The sequence below is a fragment of the Psittacula echo genome, assembly GCF_963264785.1.
Source record: "Psittacula echo genome assembly, chromosome: 5".
Taxonomy (NCBI): Eukaryota; Metazoa; Chordata; class Aves; order Psittaciformes; family Psittacidae; genus Psittacula; species Psittacula echo.
This window is the reverse complement of record NC_137739.1, coordinates 22,755,862-22,779,354: the sequence shown is the minus strand read 5'-3', so window position 1 is coordinate 22,779,354 and position 23,493 is coordinate 22,755,862. Positions and strand designations below refer to the sequence as shown.

The window sequence follows — 23,493 nt, the reverse complement described above, 5'->3', positions numbered from 1 at the left end:
CGGACTTCTTCACATGGAGCAAAGGCTGTCACAGAGGTGACAATTCTCGCTGAATAAGAACTTCCTGCAACCTCCTGCTTTTCAGAGGGAGAGGCCTCTGCCTAATTTTAATCACCACAATCAAAGCAAGACAGCAGAATTATTCTAAGTTTTAAAAAATAAATTCACTTCAAAAAGCTGTTCTAGGATTTTAGCTTCAAACCACATTCCAGCATCTTTTTCCTCCCACCTAAAATACAGTCTCTCGTCTTACACTTGGTTATAAAGTCTCCTGAAAAGTGAATCCAGTTTTTATCATACATCTGAATAACACCTATCACAGTGATAGTCTGTGTCCAAAAGCATAAGTCCCAGGCACTGCAGAAATAAAAGCAGTTACAAGCATATGTAACTCCTCTATCTTTAGATCTCCTCATGCCATGTGCTACATATACATACTTACTGATATACCTAATCATGTGTGAGAACAAACCCCATGACTACAGTGGCATCCTGTAGCTACCTGTCATGGTTTAACTCCAGCTGGCAGCTACGTACCACGCAGCCACTTGCTCACTCCCTTCCCTTTCCCCAGTGGGATGGGGAGGAGAATGGTATAAAAGATAAAAACCCACAGGCTGAGATAGGAACAGTTAAATAATTGAAATAGATGTAAAATACTTTAATAATGAAAATATTAACAATAATAATACTAATAGGAACTAAAGAAAAAGAGGAAGGAATAAACCTCCCCTGTCCCCAAAAAAGACAAATGATGCCCAATGCAGTGTCTCACCACATACAGACCACTGTCCAGTCTGTTCCCGAGCATTGATCAGCGTCTCACAGCCAACTCCCCTGCAGTTTCTATACTGGGCATGACGTGCTCTGGTATGGAATACCCATCTCTCTAGTTTGGGTCAGGTGTCCTGTCACTGCTTCCTCCCAGCTTCTCATGCCCCTCCTCACTAGCCCAGCATGAGAGACTGAGAAGACCTTGATCAGTGTAAGCATTACTTAGCGACAAATAAAACACTGGTGTGTTATCAGCAGTGTTCTCAGACTGAAGCCAAAACACAGCCCTGCACTAAGTAGTAGGGAGAAAATTAACTCTACCCCCACTGAAACCAGAACACTTTTCTAGCAGGGCAATAGCATCTCTTAAGGAATGCTAACTATAAAGATAGCAAAAACCAAAGCACAGGAACTTTAGTGGCACACCACAAGTATGTTGATTCAGGTTAATTATAGATACATATTTGCATACATATGCTGACTATTTCCTGTCTATACACCTACCCTGACATCATATTATTCCTGCAATTCAGGTAAGCATTACACAGCAGTTCAGTCCTGCTCTTGGTTAACTGCAATCAAAATATAGTCTCAAGCAAAGCATCTTCTTTTCTGGATATAGCCAAGCAACAATCTAATATGCTCCACTACATAAACCAACCTATGATAAGACATACAACTGACACGTTCAAAGATAATTCCCCTAGGGTTTAAATGCACCCCTGGTCAGGAATATCAAACAACAGCATCTGTTTAGACAGCCCTAACTCAGTTTATCCCCTGTAGCTCCAAACAGTTTAACAGATGATAGTCTTTCAATCTACAAGTCAAAATACATCCTACAGATATATATATATGCGTATATATATATTTCAAGAAATAACAGTGCCAGCTTTTATGCTAGTTGTTGGATACTTATTTTTATGTCATAACAAAGTAACTTCAGTATCATCTCTTCAACTTAAGTAATATTCTTTTCCAAGACAAAGGAATTGCACCAAGCAACCAGGTTGTAGATTCAAAAGGTTTTATGGTGGGTTATTTTCCAAGTAATTCAATTTAAAAGGGACTAGACAGCTAATGCCTCCTGTATCTTGAAATCAGTATGAGGGCAGAATGTCCATGTCCCAGCTCTCCAGCCCCAGAACAACCATCTCCATCTCCTCTGTCTTCCTTTGAAAAAACAGGGAGTTACCAACTGGAACAAAAACTCACACAAATTAAAGTAGCAAACTATTTTCAAATGGGTTGATTTTCCCCCAAGATTTCTGATTTTCTTACAGTATCTAACTTTAACATTTTCTGGCTGTCTCAGGTTTTCTCAGCATCACCACTTCTTGAGCATTCCATATGCCTACTGATTTCACAGGGGTCAGATTAAGGCTGTGAAGAAAATGAGGGAGAATTTCTTTAGTTTAGCAATAACATGAAAGGAAGAATTCTCAAGTAGGTCACTTTAGTATTAATTAAAATACAGGAGAACTACTGGGAAATGATTTATATTCAAAGGGGATAATGGCTAATGCTAAAATGTTTACAAAATCAATGGGAACCTAGCACAAAACAGATACAGCTCCAGGGAATTTATATTGATTACATTCCTGTGTAGTCCAAGATGCAGTTCTCTTTTCTGTGTTCCTCATTAGTTCATTTAAAGATTTATGTGAATTGCAAAACAGACAGAACTGAGCTCCAGCTATTTATATTGTGCTAACTAAGAGAAAAAGAATTTTACTCACCTGAAACAGAAATTCATTTGTTTCCAAACGTTTAATGAGACAGGATGGTTCAGTCCACCTCCACATTCATCATCTGTTGCACATTAATGAATATCCAACAATGCCAATGCTAACCAAGCAACACCCACAGAACCTGTTAGCACTCAGACTGAGGTGCCACTTTCCCCATGCACCCATAAAAACCCTAGCACTCCTGGCAAGCAAAATGGTGTATGGCAAAAGCTGCACATCTTTCTAACATCCAGTGTTTCGTAGCTGTTCTGGAAGGTAGCGCTGACAGTAAAACCAGCAAGGTGCTCATGACTAACAGTATGTTGGTGCACTGCAGCTGCTGTGCTGTCAAGCATCAGCTGTCTGACCAGCCTTACCCACAAAGGTGGGTCACATTTTAGCCAAACCAGATCTTATTGTTTGTACAGGAAATCTGTTAGATGAAAATCACACGTAGGGGCAGCACCAGGCTCCAAACTGATTCCTATGGGAAAGAAAGACTGGAAATTGTACCCTACATTCTCTCACAGACTGAATGCACTTCAGCTTGCTTCTGACCTTTTCACAGTAGCAGTGCTTCAGCCAGCTAGACTGAAAGCCAAAACAGCAGGTCAAGTCACCTAAAGGGCAACAGGTTAAAACAAGCTCCAGAACAGAGTAGAAGGCCTGACCTTCAAAGGTTATTGTCACTTGTGCCCAAGTAAATGGAGGAAACTTTTCATTACCAACATAGAGGCTCTTAAGGGGACATGATAATCCCAATGAAACAGAGTGCTTCACTGAAAAATAGCCCACATGCAGGAACCTGGCATCTCTAAGACTCACGTCTTAAGAGTCTGAATTGGCCTAGTTGATGGTTAGACAGCTTCTAACATCTAGCCATGATCCTGATCTTCCCATATGTTTGCTCAATTTTCCACTTAGTAAAGTTGTGATACAAATCTATATAAATACTGCAAAATTATTTTTGCCTAAGAAACTCACAATGGAAAAAAATGTCCATATGCTAGTGCTAAGGAAAAGCTTCATGGAGATAAAATAATCAGGATCATTCCTACTCCTGGAAACAGGAATGTATCAGCAACAATTTCAGGCTGCCACAGCATCCCACCAACAGCATAGTCATGACATCGCAAAGCACTGAATCAGCTCTGCACAAAATCAGGTTTTACTGCCTCATGGATGAGGGACTGTGAAGCAACGAAACAAAAGCCTGAGAGATCTCCTGAGGAAACAGAAAAGCAGGAGCACCACTAAGCCCTATATCTTGGGCTGCAAGAGAGTAAGCGCATGGCCAACCTGCGTGATGGAGGTCTGCTGTCCCAGCACACTGCCTGCACTGCCTGGGCCCAGAGGCAGCCCTGAGGCAGTCAGGAGTTCTTCAGTGCAAACTCTCTGCAAATAAGATCTCTCCTTCTGCAAAACATGGCGTGTCGCTGAGCTAACACTAACTCACATTCATGTCTGAAGATGCTACTATGCATTCGTATCATTATCTCAGTGCTAATAGCTACCAGTATGTACAGACACATTCTCTGGTGAAAGCTTGAAGGGAAAAAATGAGTCATAAGAATTAAGGAAACAAAATAATGAAAATGAAGCTGAGAGGTAAACCATCTTAAGGAAGATGAGAGATAAAAAAGGAATTTGCATGGCCAATTTCATCCTCATCATTTTCTTCTTCTGTAAGCAGACAGAAAATAATTTTCTACTCCTGAAACACAGTGATCCCTACAGGGACAACTGGTATGAGACATACACAGCTTCAGTGAAGGAATTCAGGACAAGACATAAACACAGCTACACCTTCAACAGAACCAGTAAGAAAACCACAGGTTAATAAAATGCAATTAATCAAAAACTATCAATGGCAAGAAGGAAAACTCCGCCATCTAATCTAGAATGAAAGAAGGAAATTAAAAGAAAGTTCCAAGAACAACAGAGTTAAAAATTATCTGGAATACCCAAAAGGCATGTTGAAATTTACCCTTCAGATATGAAGAACAGACACATGAACTGGAAAAATCGTACACTTTCTTTTGGGGAAAAAATTTGCATATTAAATATAGTGTAAGAGTCAGCAAACCAAACAGGAAACTACCATCAATATATGAGTTGTCTTTGTGGATGCTGGACAGACTTTTGTACTAATTTCCATTACTTGAATCAAAGTCCCTTTCTAACTTATTTTTAACTCTTTTCCACAGCCTCCAAATAGACTCAGGTACAAAGAAGCATATTATTAAATAGAGGCAGATGTCTTAGAAAAAAGCACTTTTTGAGAGATTTTCCAGGGGCAGCTGCCCCCCTGAATGAAATCAATTTCCCTGTCAAAAATCTTACAGAGTAGGAGGAATTATCCTTCTGAAAATTAAATATGGACATGAATATTTTATAGAATGCCTTTCCTCAGTTGTCAATAACATTTAGGAAGTAAAAACAAAACCAAACTTATCTTTTCCTGTGTCAGCAGTTTGCTTACTTTTCTGCACTTAGTTCAATCTATTTTGTGGTATTATTGTCCTGTTCCCACAAGCCCCTGTCCAAAGCTCTCCAGCTTTCTTGTAGCCCCTTTAGGCACTGGAAGGTGCTCTAAGGTCTTTCCAGAGCCTTCCCTTCTCCAGGCTGAAGAAGCCAAGCTCTCTCAGCCTGTCTTCATCCAGTAAACTTCACAATACCCCAGCAAGACAACAAAGGATTTTGTTAACACCACTGTCCCAGTTTCTGCACAGAAAAACCTGCACAGACACATGTATACCACGAAACAGACAGATCCTACATCCATGAAGGCCAGGTAAGTTTTCCTTTTCTTACTAGGACAGTCTTATTTTTAGTTTCAGTTCAAATATAGCTCCTCATACACTGAGAAAATGGGGAACCTACTTATTATTTGCAAATTAATCTTAATACAAATATATAAATCATGTATCTCTCCATTCCAGTTGTGAGCAGAAATACATTAACATTTCTATCCATCAGTGTAACCCTACCACATCTGGATAATGCCAAAAGCTCAATAACTCTAAATAAATCCAGAATAGCTTCCACTTAATACAGACACAGCCTGTACCATCAGCACATAACTCAATTCTAAATTAATCTGAACAAAAGGCATGAGGAGAAATGCTGGAAATGGATGCAAAATGTGCATGCTGAAATGATGAAAGAGAAGGCAGAGAGTGAAGGGTATAGCAAAGCCCTAGGTCAGCAATAATGCCTTTTCCAACTGTTTCTGAACTTTTGTACTTGGTTTTGCATATGCATATCAGCTTTGAATACCCAGAACCGTACCAGAAAGTCACTTACCAACTTAACAAAAATGGGTCAGTATAAACTGACACTTGTCATGGATTTAGAGACTTTTGTACTTTTAGAACTAATTTTGGTCTTCCATCTACAGGAAAGAAAGTATATTCACAGAAAGAAAAAGGCAATAGATAATATTTAGTGGAACAACCCAGAGGTATGCTATTACTAAAGGCAAAGCACATTTGCTAATAATAATAATAATTTTATTGTTATTTGTATGAGAAACCAGATTTGTCCATTTAGGCTGTGGGAAGTTTGGGTCTTTGTTGTTGTTGGGGTTTTTTTGGCTGATTAGTTGTTTTACTGAAGGATAAAAACTTCATTTCATTCACTAGTTTCCAAACAAAATTCACAGTTGTGGGATTTTCAAGGCTGCTGTACACAGCACAGAATGTGCCTGGAAGGATCACCACGAGGCAGCCTCACTGAATTCCCCATTTTGGTCCTGGTTTTGCCACTGAACTGCTGCTCTATCTGTAACTAATTCTCAGGCTGTGACTCTGAGCCCTCAACACAGGTGCTCACATGCCAGCAAGTGTGCACATGCTGCTACAGCTTGCAGAATCCTTGTACGCTGCAGACACTGAACTTGGTCCCGCTTGTGCAGTTCCCAGAACTTATCCATGCATATGTGACAGAGATAAACGGACACGGGTCCAATACTTGTACATAAGTATCCCTACCAGTATTTAAAGCTCAGGCAACATGATAGAAATATCTCTAGATGTCTCTCTGTAAATGATGAATGTTCCAATTATGTCTCATATACACATGACAAGCAGGTAAACATCAAAAAAACCGCTCAACTTTTCTGCTTTTAAGTGAAACACATGGCTTTTTTACAGCACACAGAGAATCTCCACTTACCCCCTTCATTCATTACCAGCTTCATTTATTTGTTTGTTTTCAGAAACTGCCTTCCCTAGACACATCTACGTTATTCCAAAGATGGAATGCGTATAGTGAGTGGTTATGCCACACATATATTTTGACATGAGGAGCTGCTGACTACTTGAAAAGTAGTTACTGAGAATTAATAGTAAAAGCCCCTCGGATTCTTGTTATTTGTTTTATAAATCTGCTGATGCCAATTCTCTGACAAAATCAAGAATCCTTTTAATTTTTCATCCTTACTGCAAATGTGAAAATGGAACGTTAAAAAAACCCACAAATACAAGTCAAAAAGCAAAGCAGACTCAAACACAACTCTTCAGAGACCTTACAAGATCAAAATGATGCCATATGGTCCAGCAGAATAAAACTGGGTGAGTAAGAGCAAGCAGAAATAACAGCAAAAAGCAGGTATGGTAAAATAATACCCTACATTAGAATTCATATGCAGAAGTACTTCAAGTACATTGGAAGAGAGGAGAAATCTGGAAAGCTCCAAGTTAATTATCTGAAGCACTCTGAAGTAAGGTGCCACTTTACCAGAACGTCATGAGTGCGAAATAGTTGAACCTTGCTGTCTCAAAGGAAACCTCAATCTTAATGTCTCTTAAGTTCAAAAGCTTCAGAATGCTGAAGACAAATTCAGAACTATAGCTGAAAATAACACCTTCCTTGCTTCCACAGGTGTTGTGAATGTTTACTCCTCCTTGTTCAGGTGTTCTTTGTATTTTATTCTTACACTGTACATACAGAAATCCAACACTCCCCCAAAAGAATCCACCCCTATCCTATACCAACATCCTGCCAAACTGTACCTTCAGATCTGTGCTTTTGACGTCACCGATATAAATTACAGCTTCACCATGGATTTGAGAACGTTATACAGCCAGCTATGAAATGCTGCTATATAGCAGATGAAACACATAGACGAGAGAAATCAGGTTAGGCATAGAAGGCAATTTTGCAGAAAGCTCTTCCGAGGAGTGAAAGGAAGCTCTTCACAGGGCTGAATGAAGCCGCCTCTTGGCTAATCAATTTGTCAGCCTGTAGTTCCCCTTGCTAAAGGGCCTCCTCTTCTCCATGTTACCTCCTGAAGACTACTCTCCATCCATCACATTTATAATTTCATCATACGCATTAAGCCACTCTCTCTCATCTATCCCATGCTCTTAGGCAGCAAAAGCAGCTGTTTGTTCTCTTGCCTCAGGTTTCACCCACATGCTCAGAAGTCAGGAATTCCATTTGCCCTTCCAGAATGTAACGCAATACAGACCAGTTATATTGCAATTCCCACTAATTTCTTAAAAAACCCTTGTTTTCCCCACCATTACCACCAATGCACTGCCAACATCTCCAAAACTATTTGAATCAAGATGTTAAATGTTTTTCCATGGAGGAAAAGAGGGACAGTCTGCTACAAGTAAATAAAAGCACTAAGCACTGATTATCTTTTTTAAACAGAAAAAGAACAAATCCTGAATTCTGTATCACAGTTGATAAAGAGCCTTGCTGCTGTTTTCCGATTTCTGAGAAGCCCTTGCAGTGCATATAAGGGCAACTCTTCTCATAAGGGTTTTGTACTAAAAAATTTCTCTGTCCACAGTGTATCTGCTGCCTACCTTTAAAAAGAAATGGGTAAACTGTGCTCCCAGTCACTGAACATGCATGCACAGAAGTGTTCACATTTCTGTTTGTAAAGAACTGACTAAATACCTTAAGATTTATAGTTGTAATTTATTGAACAGCTCTAAAAACTGCTATTTCAAGCAGTCCTGTTCACTTACATATTCAAAAGTCTTTTTATGAAAGCAGGATCATTTAAGCCCAGTCTACACTTGTAGATCCTTTCATTCTGTCTTCCAATTTCTAGTCTCTTTTCACAGCTTGTCAAAAATGCCACCTCCCTTCCATCACCAGCACCACTGGAAACAGAATCTAGAGAAATGATGGCCAAAAGATTAAATATTGCAGCCTGACATACAAAAAAACCCAAAACCACAATGCAAAGGCAGGAAGGGATGTGGTATATGCTGATTCATCCATTTAGTTTTTAATAAGTACATCATAGCTATGAATAACAGCAAGCTCTAGAAAACACTGAGAAACAAAAAGGGAGAATAATTTCCCCTTGCATCCATTCCTGTGATGGAATAATACATCAACAGAAGCACCTCAGGTACACACTCCTCAGAAATAGGTCTCTTCTGGATCATACGAAAACCATTTCAGTAAAGCCCTTGTCTCACAGAAGTGCTTCAGGAAGGACTGCATATCGTAATTTCTGTATCCAAGCCTCAGTACACCTACACACTGACCTTGCTCACACACACTAGCAGAATTCCTAAACTTCCTAAATCCCCACTTCCTATTTAAATTACAAAGATGTTATTGTCTAAAAAACATTTTAGAAGGTAGGCGCTATCTCTGAAAAAGAAACAGTATTTTACCGTTGCCAATGCCAGCCGGGTCACAGTGTGCACAGGCAGAGCTGCAGCAATGAAGCACACCCGTAAACAGGCAATCTGAATGGTCCACCAGCACTCATCATCTGCAATCCACATTTATGAAGGCAAAAAAAGTCCTTTGTGACATTCACCATCATGAAATGAAATCTATTGAAATGAAATCTTGCAATGAAATCCATTCCTCAGCCATTTATTTAACACCATGTTTCCAAATAGGATGTTAAGGGAGCAGGTATTAGAATATCTTGTTTACCTTCACAGTAGGCAGAATCCCCTTGAACAGAGAGAAAACCAGTCTTGCATTCACAAGTCGCTTTTGTGTTCCAGTTTTTGCACTCAGAATTTTCACCACATCTGTGTCCCTCAGCACAGAAGTTATGGCCTGAAATACAAGGTATTAAAACATGTTTATTTCAGCTATTCATATTGGTTATCTATATTGACTGTATCACTCTGAAAATCTTTGGTATAGAATCACAGAATGGTTTGGGTTGGAAGGGACCTTAAAGCTCATCCAGTTCCAACCCCCTGCCATGGGCAAGGACACCTTCCACTAGACCACGCTGCCCCAAGCCCCTTCCAACCTGGCCTTGAACACTGCCAGGGATGGGGCAGCCACAGCTTCTCTGGGCAACCTGTTTCAGGGTCTCACCACTGTCACAGGGAAGAACTTCTTCCTCAGATCGCATCTCAATCTCCCCTCTGTCAGGTTAAAGCCATTCCCCCCTTGTCCTGTCCCTACAGGCCCTTGTCAAATGTTCCTCTCCAGGTTTCTTGTCAGCTCCTTTCGGTATTGGTGGCAGAACTTAAGGAGGAGGTCGAGACGCTGAGGACCATCAGGGAGTGTGAAAGGGAGATCGACTGGTGGAGTAACTCCCTAGCATGTCAGCAGGAACGGTTCCAGGGAGATACCCCCCACAAGGGGATGGACCCCCTGTCCTCTCAGACAGAGGGGGTGGCCCGAGACAGCCCCTGCCCTGTAGCTGTCGCGCAGAGGTAGGGGACCAAAAAGCCGATGAGGGTTGGAAGCAAGTTCCAGTTCGGAGTCATGGGCAACCTTCCTCCCTTCCTGCCCTGCTTCCCCAGGTGCCCCTCCGTAATAGGTTTGAGGCCCTGGATCTTGAAGGTGTAGGTGAGGATGTGATGCAAGGCCGGCCTACAAGGTCACATAGGAAAAGGCGGTCGACTTCGCACCTCAAGACTGCCTCTGGTAAGAAAGAAAGAAAGGTCATTGTCGTAGGCGATTCCCTTCTGAGAGGGACAGAGGGCCCGATATGCAGAGTTGACCCTCATCATAGGGAAGTGTGTAGTCTGCCTGGAGCCCGGATCAGGGATATCACCAGGGCGCTCCCCAGCCTGGTGCACCCGACAGACTACTACCTGCTGCTGGTCTTCCAGACAGGTGGGGGGGAAGCTGCTTCCCGCAGTCTGAGGGGGATGAAGAAAGACTACAGGGCCTTGGGGCGGATGGTGAAAGAGTCTGGGGCTCAAGTGATCTTCTCCTCACTTCTTCCATCTTCCGGTGATGATGTGGGATGGAATGGGAAAATTCAGTCCATAAACAATTGGCTACGAGACTGGTGCTTCAGGCAGGGCTTTGGGTTCTTTGATAACGGCTGGTTTTATAAGGCTCCAGTCCGGATGATGGCACGTGGGAAAGCTTTACCTCACAGAGGCAAAAGGATGCTGGGGCATGAATTAGCAGGGCTCATCTGGAGAGCTTTAAACTAGATTCGAAGGGGGATGGGGTTGTAACTGGGCTTGCCCCAGTGGGGCAGCACTCTAGGATTGATGAAGACTGGGAGGCCTCCTATAATCCTACGGTGAAATCGGTGAGCTCAGCTCCCTCCTTGAAATGCCTGTACACCAATGCACGCAGCATGGGAAATAAGCAGGAGGAGTTGGAGACCTGTGTTAAGTCAGGAGATTATGATCTGGTGGCAATTACAGAGACATGGTGGGACAGCTCACATGACTGGAATATACTCATGGAGGGCTATGTCCTTTTCAGGAAAGACAGGCCAGCCAGGCGGGGTGGTGGGGTTGCTCTTTATGTGCGAGAGCAGCTGCAATGTACTGAGCTCTGTCCAGGGACAGGGGACGAGCGAGTTGAGAGTCTGTGGGTGAGAATTAAGGGGCAGGCTGGCAGGGGCGATACTGTTGTGGGTGTCTGTTACAGGCCATCAGATCAGGGTGAGGAAGTTGACGAGGCCTTCTACAGGCAGCTGAGAGCGGCCTCAGTCACAGGACGTGGTTGTCGTGGGGGATTTTAATTTCCCTGATGTTTGCTGGAAGGACTACTCAGCAACCCAGCCACAGTCCAGGAGGTTCCTCCAGTGCATGGATGATAACTTCCTCATGCAAATGGTGGATGAGCCAACCAGGAGAGGAGCGCTGCTGGATCTCATCCTCACTAACAAGGAGGGGCTGGTCGAAGCAGTAAAGGTTGAGGGCTGCCTTGGTTGCAGCGACCACAAGATGGTGGAATTCAGAATCTTGTGTGCTAGGACCAGTACAATAGCAAGTAGAATTGCAACCCTGGACTTTAGCAGGGCAAACTTTGGCCTTTTCAAGCAATTGCTAGGGGAAATCCCATGGGCAAGGCTGCTTGAGGGTAAAGGAGCCCAAGATAGTTGGTTGGCATTCAAGAACTGCTTATTCCGAGCTCAAGAGCAGAGCATCCCGACACGTACGAAGTCAAGGAAGAGGACCAGGAGACCTGCGTGGCTAAATAAGGAACTGCTGGGTATGCTCAAGTGGAAGAGGAGAGTTTATAGGTCATGGAAGGAGGGGCTGGCCACTCAGGAGGAATATAAGGCTGCTGCTAGAGGACACAGGAAGGCAGCTAGGATGGCTAAGGCCTCCTTAGAATTAAATCTGGCCAGAGGGGTCAAGGACAGCAGAAAGAGCTTTTTCAAATACGTGGCTGATAAAACTAACACCAGAGGCAAGGTAGGCCCACTGGTGAACAGGATGGGTGCCCTGGTGACAGAAGATACAGAGATGGCAGAGTTATTGAATGCCTTCTTTGTCTCTGTCTACTCTGCCGGAGGCAGTCCTGAAGAGCCCTGCACCCCTGTGACCTCAGATGAAGACAGGTCAGTGGAGCAGTTTGCCTTAGTCGATGAGGAATGGGTTAGGGACCAGTTGAGCAATCTGGACATCCATAAATCCATGGGTCCAGATGGGGTGCACCCGCGGGTGCTGAGGGAACTGGCGGAAGTCATTGCTAGACCACTCTCCATCATCTTTACCAAGTCTTGGGAAACGGGAGAGGTGCCTGAGGACTGGAGGAAAGCAAATGTCACTCCAGTCTTCAAAAAGGGCAAGAAGGAGGACCTGCGTAACTATAGACCGGTCAGCCTCACCTCCATCCCTGGGAAAGTGATGGAACACCTTATCCTTGATGCCATCTTAAGGCATGTCAAGGATAAGAGGGTTATGAGGGGCAGTCAACATGGCTTTACCAAGGGGAAGTCATGCTTGACCAACCTCATAGCCTTTTATGAGGAAATAACGTTGTGGATGGATGATGGCAGAGCGGTGGACGTGGTCTACCTTGACTTCAGCAAAGCATTTGACACAGTCTCCCACAGCATCCTCATAGCTAAACTGAGGAAGTGTGGTCTGGATGATCAGGTAGTGAGGTGGACTGCAAACTGGCTGAAGGAGAGAAGCCAGAGAGTTGTAGTCTATGGGGCGGAGTCCAGTTGGAGGCCTGTATCTAGTGGAGTGCCTCAAGGGTCAGTACTGGGACCAGTATTATTTAATATATTCATCAATGATTTAGATGAGGGAATTGAGTGTACTGTCAGCAAGTTTGCTGATGACACTAAGCTGGGAGGAGTGGCTGACACGCCAGAAGGCTGTGCTGCCATTCAGCGAGACCTGGACAGGCTGGAGAGTTGGGCAGGGAGAAACTTGATGAAATATAACAAGGGAAAGTGTAGAGTCCTGCATCTGGGCAGGAACAACCCCAGGTTCCAGTATAGGTTGGGGAACGACCTGTTAGAGAGCAGTGTAGGGGAGAGGGACCTGAGGGTCCTGGTGGACGGCAGGATGACCATGAGCCAACACTGTGCCCTTGTGGCCAAGAAGGCCAATGGCATCCTGGGGTGTATTAGAAGAGGGGTGGTCAGTAGGTCGAGAGAGGTCCTCCTCCCCCTCTACTCTGCCCTGGTGAGACCGCATCTGGAATATTGTGTCCAGTTCTGGGCCCCTCAGTTCAAGAAGGACAGGGACCTGCTGGAGAGAGTCCAGTGCAGGGCAACTAAGATGATTAAGGGAGTGGAGCATCTCCCTTATGAGGAAAGGCTGAGGGAGCTGGGTCTCTATAGTTTGGAGAAGAGGAGACTGAGGGGTGACCTTATTAGTGTATATAAATATAGAAAGGGGGAGTGTCACGAGGATGGAGCCAGGCTCTTCTCAGTGGCAAACAATGATAGGACAAGGGGTAATGGGTACAAACTGGAACACTTAAACTTGAGAAGAAACTTCTTCTCAGTGAGGGTGACAGAACACTGGAACAGGCTGCCCAGGGGGGTTGTGGAGTCTCCTTCTCTGGAGACATTCAAAACCCGCCTGGACACATTCCTATGTAACCTTATCTAGGTATTCCTGCTCCGGCAGGGGGATTGGACTAGATGATCTTTTGAGGTCCCTTCCAATCTCTAGCATACTGTGATACTGTGATACTGTGACTGTTACAAGAAATTCTCTCTATAAACCTATATGATGCACACAGGCTTTTTGGATTCCTCCATCTGTTCATTCTCAATAAAACCATTTTGTTAAAAAATGCATTTGTATAGTAGTTTTAGTCAGGAGGAAGGACAACCTCTAAGCAGAAAGTCTTGATAATACATTCAACTTCTACTGAACCCATGACAATACATTAGCTTTCCATTGTACTCCATGTAGGACAAAACATCACCTTATCTCCGAGAAGTGCAATACAAACTTACACCAAAAGGATGGTAAAGATTAATATAAAAAGTCCTTCACAATTCCCTTATTATGCGTAATCACATGCACTTTTAGAAGAGAAAGAAGATGCTGTATTAGAACACAAACCTGTACTGGTCGTCAAAACACCTCCTTGTCATCAAAAACTAGCTGGATTGTTTCTAGGGTTCCTCATTAATATCTGAATCATAGTGTGTGGGAGAGAAGTTTTATCAGTCTCTCCCTTTTCCTTGAAACAATTCTCAGTAGTTTCTTTGTGAACATCTTCTTTCAATCTATACAAATTAATTTCTAAAAACATGAACTTTCCCACTTCCTTCTATAAAGGCACAACTGGCTCAAGTCCTTTCTTCCCGATTCTCAGGATCTCTCGAAGATGCGCCAGAACCTCTCTCTGCTGAAGTCTAAGTGAAAGTAATTGCCACTTTATCTCTTTACGGGTACTCCACTGGAAGTACTGTAAGAGATAACTAAGCACCTTACCTGCACAATGGGAATTTCTTTCTCTCCACTGGTGCATTTTTGATGGATTTTTCTCTATTAATATCCATGACTCAATTTCTATTTGCCTGTGATACATAAACAGTCTTTTTGGTAGCTCTTCTTCATCCTGCTTTTGTCTGCTGGAAGGTGGGAAACCAGAACCCAGGACATACCACCAGCTAGTTGTATCCCAACTTGTGCTTTTAGGAATACAAGAACAGTTTCTACCAATTCTGCCTGGTCATAAAGGAGCAATCCAGAAGTTCTAGTTCATTGATCCTAAACTTTCCTATCATCCCCTAAAGGCAGCTAAGAAAAAGACAACCTGGACTTCTAAGATGTAAATGCCAGATTCAGATCTTTGCTCATATCCCTTGCTTGGATATTCTGCAAAGAACTTCAGAAGACTTCAGCTTACTCTAAATATAATTTTCACCTTCAGTAAGCAATTTTTCATAGGGCTATCCTGAAGCTGTTGCTGACTGAGTTTTTTATTTGTTTTTAAATATGAACTTCAGTCATCTACTACTTGGAAACTGAGGTTTCATCGTTCAACTGCACTCCAGCTTTGCAAGCCAGTGGTTACAAACCCAACTTTGTTGAGTTCTGGGGTCATTTTTAAAAGAATGCCACACTTGCTAGCAAGGAGGAGACTTTCTCAGTGCCAACATCCAACTCTATGCTTAAGATTCAGATTCATTTTATATCCTACTCATGCTCAGTTAGCTCATTCTTTCCTTATAATACAACTTGCTAAAGAACTCCATCCATGAAAACTGCAGACATCACTTCTAGTCTTCACTCATTTCACAGTCTGGTAAAAAAAACCTCAAGCATTCCAGATACAGCCTTGTCAAGCCCGGGTACAACTCATACTGGCAAAAACAGGCATAATCAGACTGCTTTTAGCTGTTCATGCAATCACAGTATTTAACTTCTCATTTCTGCCTTTATAATCAAAACTGAACACTGGAACCCATCTCCCCAAATTTACCCAGTTAGCGTCTAATTTATACTCTCCAAGCACCATTACTATTCTATTGGTATTCTAGATAATATCCAAGAAACAACTTTTGTAACATTTTCTTTATCATAGTTTTCCCTAAGACTAAGACATAGAATCATAGAATGCTTAGGGCTGGAAAGCACCTTAAGATCATCTAGTTCCAACACCCCTGACAATGGCAGGGACACCTCACCATAGACCATGTCACCAAAGGCTCTGTCCATCCTGGCCTTGAACACTGCCAGGGATGGAGCATTCACCATGTCGCTGGGCAACCTGTTCCAGTGCCTCACCACCCTCACAGTTAAGAACTTGTTCCATATATCTGATCTGAACTTCCCCTGTTAAAGTTTAAACCCATCACCCTTTGTCCTATTGCTACAGTTCCTGATGAAGAGTCCCTCTCCAACAACCTTGTAGGCTCTCTTCAGATACTGGAAGGCTGCTTTGAGGTCTCCATACAGCTTCTCTTCTCCAGGCTGAACAGCCCCAACTTTCTCAGCCTGTCCTCATACAGGAGGTGCTCCACCCCCTCTGATCATCCTCGTGGCCTCCTCTGGACTTGCTCCAACAGCTCCATGTCTAGTCTGTATTCTGATGCTTTATTATAACTCTCCTTTGAACTCATATACAGTAGTAGGTTTATATTTGATTATCACCGATAGATACTACTACTTGGAACCAATGTAACATATCAGTGCATTAAGGCAGACACTATTAAAACACCACACATTTTTTAGTTTGAGTTTTTACTACTGTCTTGAGATAGAAGGTTTTTAATTTATTACAATTTCCCTCTCATGCAAACCTGCAAAAAAATATTTCCTCTTTCTCAGCCTGTTTTAGTTACAACAGTCTTTATATAGCCTTTTGCGCCAAAAGACTGTTTCTATGCTCTTTCTATCCCAGAGAGTCAACATTTTACCTTGTGATCACTTCATAGCAAATTTATGACTTACAATGAGCCAAAGGGACATTTCTCAGGGTGAACAAGTCCCATGTCCCAGATCAATTGCTCTTCTCTAACACTTTCTCCCAATCACAAGCCACTGATTAGTTTTCAGTATCACATCACAGCCCTATGAAACCTTCACTGTTTATTTGCCACCCCTGAAATTCATCAGTAGATCTGATGCCCACCCTAACTATCCGTTTTGCACCACTTAGAACCATCAACTGCTTTTAAAAGCTCTCCAGGAAAAACTGTACTGCTTTGGTTCTGCTGTTATCAACTCAAATAGGAACTGTCTCCATTCAGTATCACTCTTTATTTTTCAAGCTTGAAGGCTGTTAAAAGAGCATAGAAGAAAATAAGTGATACTCCAGTTCTGTAACTTGCATAATTAAAGGCTCTAAAGAACTTTTCATTGTTCTCCTCATTAGGAATGATACACCACCTCCTACATCTCTAGATTGCCTTGGCATTTATCACTATAAAAGGCCTGTGAAATGCTGTTTCCTATCTTTTAAAAACACAGACTAAAAGTGACTTTACTTCAATTTCCCATCACAATCCAGAAAATTTGTTCAACACCTCTGCAAGAAGAAAGTAGAAGCCACTCCTGTTAAGAGCATGCACTACAGCTTTGTATGTTACCAAGTCTTTACAGAACAAATGTAATTTAAGGTTAACCAGCAGGAAAAAAACATGTACTCGATGGTACAGAAGAGTGAGGGTTCACTGTGCCTCTCCCACAGTGGGAATATCATCAACTGGATCAGAGGTTTCCCAAATACTTTTCTTTTGCAGTGAAGATGCACATTTAGCACTCCGAAAAAGCCAAGAGCTGCACACCAAAGAAGTGCAGTTTTTGCATTTCTTAGAGCCTGGTCTCCTCTCTCCCCAGCTGGGGGTTTTGAAGGCAAGAAAAGAATAAAATGCTGTCAACTTTATATTAGTTCCTATTGGGCCTGAGTGCTGTTCCTGTTCTTCTGGCAAATAAAGGCCACCTTGCAGTTGGATTGTAATGTGAAGAAATTTTTTAGCTTGTTATTCTCACCTTTAACAATCCCAATTCAGTGTTTAATTTAGCTGAATATTTTAATTTTTTCTTACTCAGCAGAACAATCAGGAATGTACACAGAGCCACTGAGTACAACTGCCATGCTTATATTCCTGACTGAAAAGAGAAGGACCTAAGCACTGATTTAAACATCAATCTACTCCTGGCCAGTCTACTCATGGGAGCAGTTACTTATCCCCAAGCAAGCAGTATGGAAAAGAATGCAAACACTGATTTTATTAGTTCTTTGCGTGGAATGGACTATAAGGTTACTTTAAAAAACCTACACAGATGGGAAAACCACCCCTTGATCCTGCAGTGGGATCTGAATCTCAACCTGGATGTCAGCTGACAGAGGGCATGTATTCCTATTGCCCAGGGGAAAATAGCTGAATTACTGACACTTCAAAATATTCAGCATGGTCTTATCTGAGACAATCAGCTCCTCTCTAATTGTAAGAAATGGCTTCAAACAGAATTCATCACATCTGAGCAAGCAGGCAACTGGAGAGGATTTGAAAGGAGCACACCAAATCTTAAATAGTTCTGATAATCTAATTTCGGGCCAACACAGATGACAAGACAAGTGAGCATAAATTACAATTACAGATAAACATATTCAGAACAGATGTCAGAAACCATCTTCTCCATACAGACACACACAGTCACAAATGTGCACAACAGAAAGTCATTCAAGACATTCAAGGTACTATTAGATACTACCAACAAAGGAATTAAATAGTGAAGAGCATGCTTAGAATGTTATGGGCCTGATGACCTCTGTTCCTTCCCCAGACAGTTCTGATAACATTACTCTGCTTTATCAAGGCTGTGGAAGTGTTTGCTCCAGTTTTTCTTAAGGACAGATTTGTATCTTTCTTCTGACTGTACAATGACCATTAATAAATTACTAAGACAATCCTGAAAATGATCAGATTTCATGCTAGCAGACAGAAAACTATCACTTTTGCAGCATCAGGAACTGAACAACTGACTAGGGCTGGTTCCAAATCACATTATCTCAACTTAAATACATATTCCATTATGGGACATCTCAACATTGCTCTTATTTTGCCAAGATTCCTGACATCTTCAGGTTCCAGCTTCAAGAATCTGCTTTTCCAGAGTAGCATGTAAGCTGGTTTGCACTGTCATCCAGTTAAGTACCTAATATATTTGATAATTTGTCTTAATTACTGCTTGAAGAATGCAAAAACTCATTTGAAACTACAGCTGGAATCAACACATCTTATATACACCTCTTCCTACGTTTAGGGCAACACTACTGTGTCATTTTTCTGAGGGTTTTCTTATAACATCTGTAATGATTTCTGTACTTCTTACAACACCCCTGACTGTTCACTTCAAAATCTGAGTGCTGTTCTCTTGCTGCTCAAGAAACTAACCTTCAGCAGTTCACATTCCACCAGCTTCTAAAAGGAATGCTGACAATGCTTCCATTAACAGCACTGGCAATGTTAAGGAGGTCCAAGGTAATTTCAACCTCTATGTCTTTACTACTGGTAAGATTTAACTCCACGGTTGCTACATAAATGTGTAAAGTAAATCTGGAGGAGAATTCATACGAAAAGTCATGAAATTTGACCAGTTATCCCCTTTCATGATCTGAATCAGTTTTTAATGAGTCATGAGATGTGAAATACTTTGAAGAGCAGCTTTTATGCCTTCAGAGACTGTGGTCCCAGCACTCAGTGGTCTGACATAAAACAGTAACTTCATAAATTCTTCCCAGTTGTTGTATCAATGCAGACCTTATTCCATACTCCTTATTCGCATGCTTTAGAATAATAGTACTTCACAGCCCAACAAGCTTACTGAGATTATTGTTTTTTTCAGACAAAAAGCTCTTTGAAATCCCAAATAATGTTAAAGCTATGTTTAGAAATAAACTAATTCATATTTATCAACCTCCATTAAATCTTAATAAACCTAAAACCTTGAGCTAACTCACACCTCACAGCAAGGAATAAGAAACATTCCATTTCTGAAAAAGCAACCCTGTTTCCCACCTAGATGGGGAGAGATAAGACACATGCCAACTGAAGAGCCTTCTCATCCTCTGATAGGAAGAATAAATACCTCCTTCAAACAAAACTAAACAATACAAATAAGGGTGGCAGAAGACCCATTTTTAGGTTTCAGTGCTGCTTCCTGCCATGCAATGCACACTCGAACTCATCAGTAGGATTCTCCACCTTCTGCTAACCAGCACCAACAGTCAATCCAAATCCATCAGCCAAACCATACTACAGGACAGCAAATAAAGATTATTTTCTCCAGAAACCAAAGAGCTGTCATCACTTGCTTCTGTTCTCACACTCTCTCTGTTAAGCAGAGCATGACTAAAGCTGCTGGGGCTGTTAAGGCTATTCTCATATACTAAAATTGTGAGCATAAAAACATAAAAATTCTCTCATGAAACATTATTTGAATCACTCATTCAAAGGAGAAAAAAATCCACTCTTTCAAGTTATACACTGTCTTTGGCAAGGAGAAAAACAGCTAAAGGGAACAATAACACACTTCTATGACACTATTTTTTGTATTAAATTTGTCCCTGGGCTATACAAAATGCAGCAGATACGCTGGAAGAAAAATGAGCAATTTTCCAAAAGTAGTACAAAAGATATTCTATTACACAATGATTCTTTGTACAATTTTAAAATTAACTAAAATTTCTGTAAGTGTAAAAGAGAGCTTAATAACAGCACAGACTGTCCTGCTGAGAAGTTAAAAGGGACCACATCATTTAAGCAGTCATTTATATTTATATTAAAGCACACAGATGAAGGGGAAAACTAAGTATTCTCTACATAACAATCAAGGATAGATCCTATACACAGATCTGATAAGGCCCACTTCTGCATTTAGGTCCATCAGAAGACTACAGCAGAGTTCTTCCACACTCCCCCTGCCTTGTTGTACAGTTATACAGTCATTCTACTGAAATATAGAAATCAGTTTTTAGCAATATATTACCTTTTGCTATACTGTAGCAAGCCTGAAGAATAAAAGGTGATTGCTGTCTTCACCTCTAACCATTTAAGAACAATAATGACTATCCAGGAAGCCACCAGCTGTGGACATTGCAGTGTTCAACTCGCTCCTTTGCTGACTCACAATTTCCATCACCATAAACACCACAGGTTTACTTTTTTCCTTTCATACCCTATTTTATTTTAGGCACTTCTCTATTATTGCAGTAGATACAACAGATTCCTGAAGATGGCACATTCCACATACCATAGCATCATGAAGTTTCAATATTTCTCTATGGTGTTTTCCTTCTGTTGATCCCCCACATTTAACCTTCCATTAAATGGAAATTCCTCTGCTGCAACGAGGAAAGCACAAGCTGCAAACCTGCCACCCTTACCCAATACAGCAAAGGTGTTATGGAATTCTACAGATAATGATCAGATTAGGGTCTACAAGAATACTGGAGAGGGACTCGTCATTAGGGACATTACTGATAGGACAAGGGATAACTGGTTCAAATTTAAACAGCGGAAGTTTAGATTGGATATAAGGAAGAAATCCTTTACTGTGATGGTGGTGAGGCTCTGGAATGGGTTGCACAAGGACGTTGTGAATGCTCCATTCCTGGCAGTGTTCAAGGCCAGGTTGGACAGAGCCTTGGGTGACATGGCTTAGTGTGTGGTGTCCCTGCTCATGGCAGGGGGGTTGGAACTGGATGATCTTAAGGTCCTTTCCAACCCTAACTATTCTATGATTCTACGATATTCAGTAGAAGCGTTCTGTTTTCACAACTAGATAATAAAGAAAGCACAAACTGACATAAAAACAAAACGTACCAGTCACTGCCATGCACTGATAAACTTTACATAGAATTGTTGTTCAAGTTTAACATTACTCGTAAATGCTGAATAATCTTTCTGTTGACTAACTAAAAGCCAAGCTAAGGGCCAATGTAAAGAGTTATCTGTATCAGCATAAGCTTAATCTGAAATATACACGATGCGCAAATCACAAAATCCCAGACTGGTTTGGGTTGGAAGGAACCTTAAAGCTCATCCAGTTCCAACCCCCTGCCACAAGTAGGGACACCTTCCACTAGATCAGGTTGCTCTAAGCCGGCCCTGAACACTGCCAGGGATGGGGCAGCCACAGCTTCTCTGGGCAACCTGTGCCAGCTCCTCACCACTCTCACAGGGAAGAACTTCTTCCTAATGTGTAATCTAAATTTCCCCACTGTCACACGATCCATCTGGGCTTCCAATAAACACTCTGATTACTCAAGACTGTATTTACTACGATATTTCTTCCTCACTGCTTCTGCTTGGGCAATAAATCTCAATGCAATTTCTGAAAGAGGTAGTTATTGCAAACCAGAGCAGGATTCTACCCTTTCCCAGTAAAGGACGTGTTGGTACAGGACAGGACAAGACTCTATGGCTTGCTTGCCACAGCAGAGGGCACCAGTTTGCATGACAAAACCCACACCAAATACGGAATTCTTAACAAAGATCTATGTTTATCACCAGCACTCAACATACGACAAAATTATATACTACCATTTCGGGTTGCGTGCAACTGAAGCACAAGTGCCAAGCAACATGTATTCTTCAAGATATAAAAGGCAAGTTAGGAGTGCCAACTTCAATTCATGCCTTTGTAAAGCTGACATGAATCGTATCTTAAGCATAATTTTCAAAAGAATGTTAAAAAGCAAAGATGACATACAAAAGAAGGTGGTGCTGGTTTAGCATCAGCTAAAGCAGAACTGAAGGGGAAGTTTCATGTATCAATTTGCAAGCACCATGGATCAGAATCCACCGGAAGTCAAAGTATGATTCCTGCCAGAGACCATCACGTAAGTCTACATATTCATGCTATCTTATAAATAATAAAATCAGCTTGGGGATGAATACCTAAAAAAGAGTACCTATCATTGACAATAACACAGAACCAAATAATTATAGAACTTATCTTTCATCAACTTGGAAGCTTTCAGATTCCTAATGCTTTTAAGTGACGAGGATAATTTTGTCAGTATGGCACCACATCAAACTGGGCCATCTGTTAAGAAGTATCATTAAGAAATCCAGCCTCTGAGGGACAGAGAAGCAACACTTGCTGCTTGCTTTAATAGTTACAGATGTTTCTAGAAGCTATTGAACAAAATTAATGGGTATACTCTTAGATGCAGCAAGCAGTCTCAAACATGCTGGCTCCTGCAACCACGTGCATCTGCTTCAATTTCAAGGCCTTAGTCATTATTTAACTATGGCTATCTATTAATTCATATTTACTGGCTAAGGGAGCAATTCAGAGCCCCTTCACTGGCATCCACCATGACACTGCAGGAATTACCTACAGGCAAGATGAGTGCATCACTGAAGTCTAGCACCCAAGCCCTGCTCAGAGACCAGGCTCCCCTTAGCTCAGCTGAGCCTCAGGACCAAGGGAGACATGTGGAAGAAAGGCACAATATAGACACACACAGACAATAATCATCCCAACACCTTCCACGCAACAGCTCACTGATTACGACACACTAAGAAGAAAGCTTGTTCCAGTTTTCCAGCCTTGGGATACCTGCATTTCCTCATTTAAGGGTATTTTCTCAACTAAGATTTTACCTACGCCTTGTTCAATCTGCTCCACCACCACACAACCAGGAATCACCAGAGCTGAGAGGGAACCAGCTAGAGTACCCTGCATCTCAATGCCCCATTGGAAGGGGGAAAAATGGGATTCTGGGATCTTGGGCTATTTTTTCATGTTTATTCACCAATTGTCCAGCTTAATTCCTAAGTGAATCCTAGTGTGCTCAGATCTAAATCAACTTCAAAATATCCATTAAACTGGAATCTTAACATTAT

At 41.8% G+C, this 23,493-nt stretch overlaps 1 protein-coding gene across 1 annotated transcript in view; it reads right to left on the bottom strand.

Annotated features, from left to right (window-relative positions):
* The window catches only part of NELL1 (neural EGFL like 1), a gene marked incomplete at both ends in the record, with an annotated part of 311,518 nt that overhangs the window by 199,099 nt on the left and 88,926 nt on the right, over positions 1–23,493 (bottom strand). Inside the window, one exon of the mRNA XM_080619121.1 lies at positions 9,423–9,551. Coding sequence (XP_080475247.1) covers positions 9,423–9,551 — 129 coding nt within the window. The remainder of the gene's footprint in view (positions 1–9,422; positions 9,552–23,493) is intronic.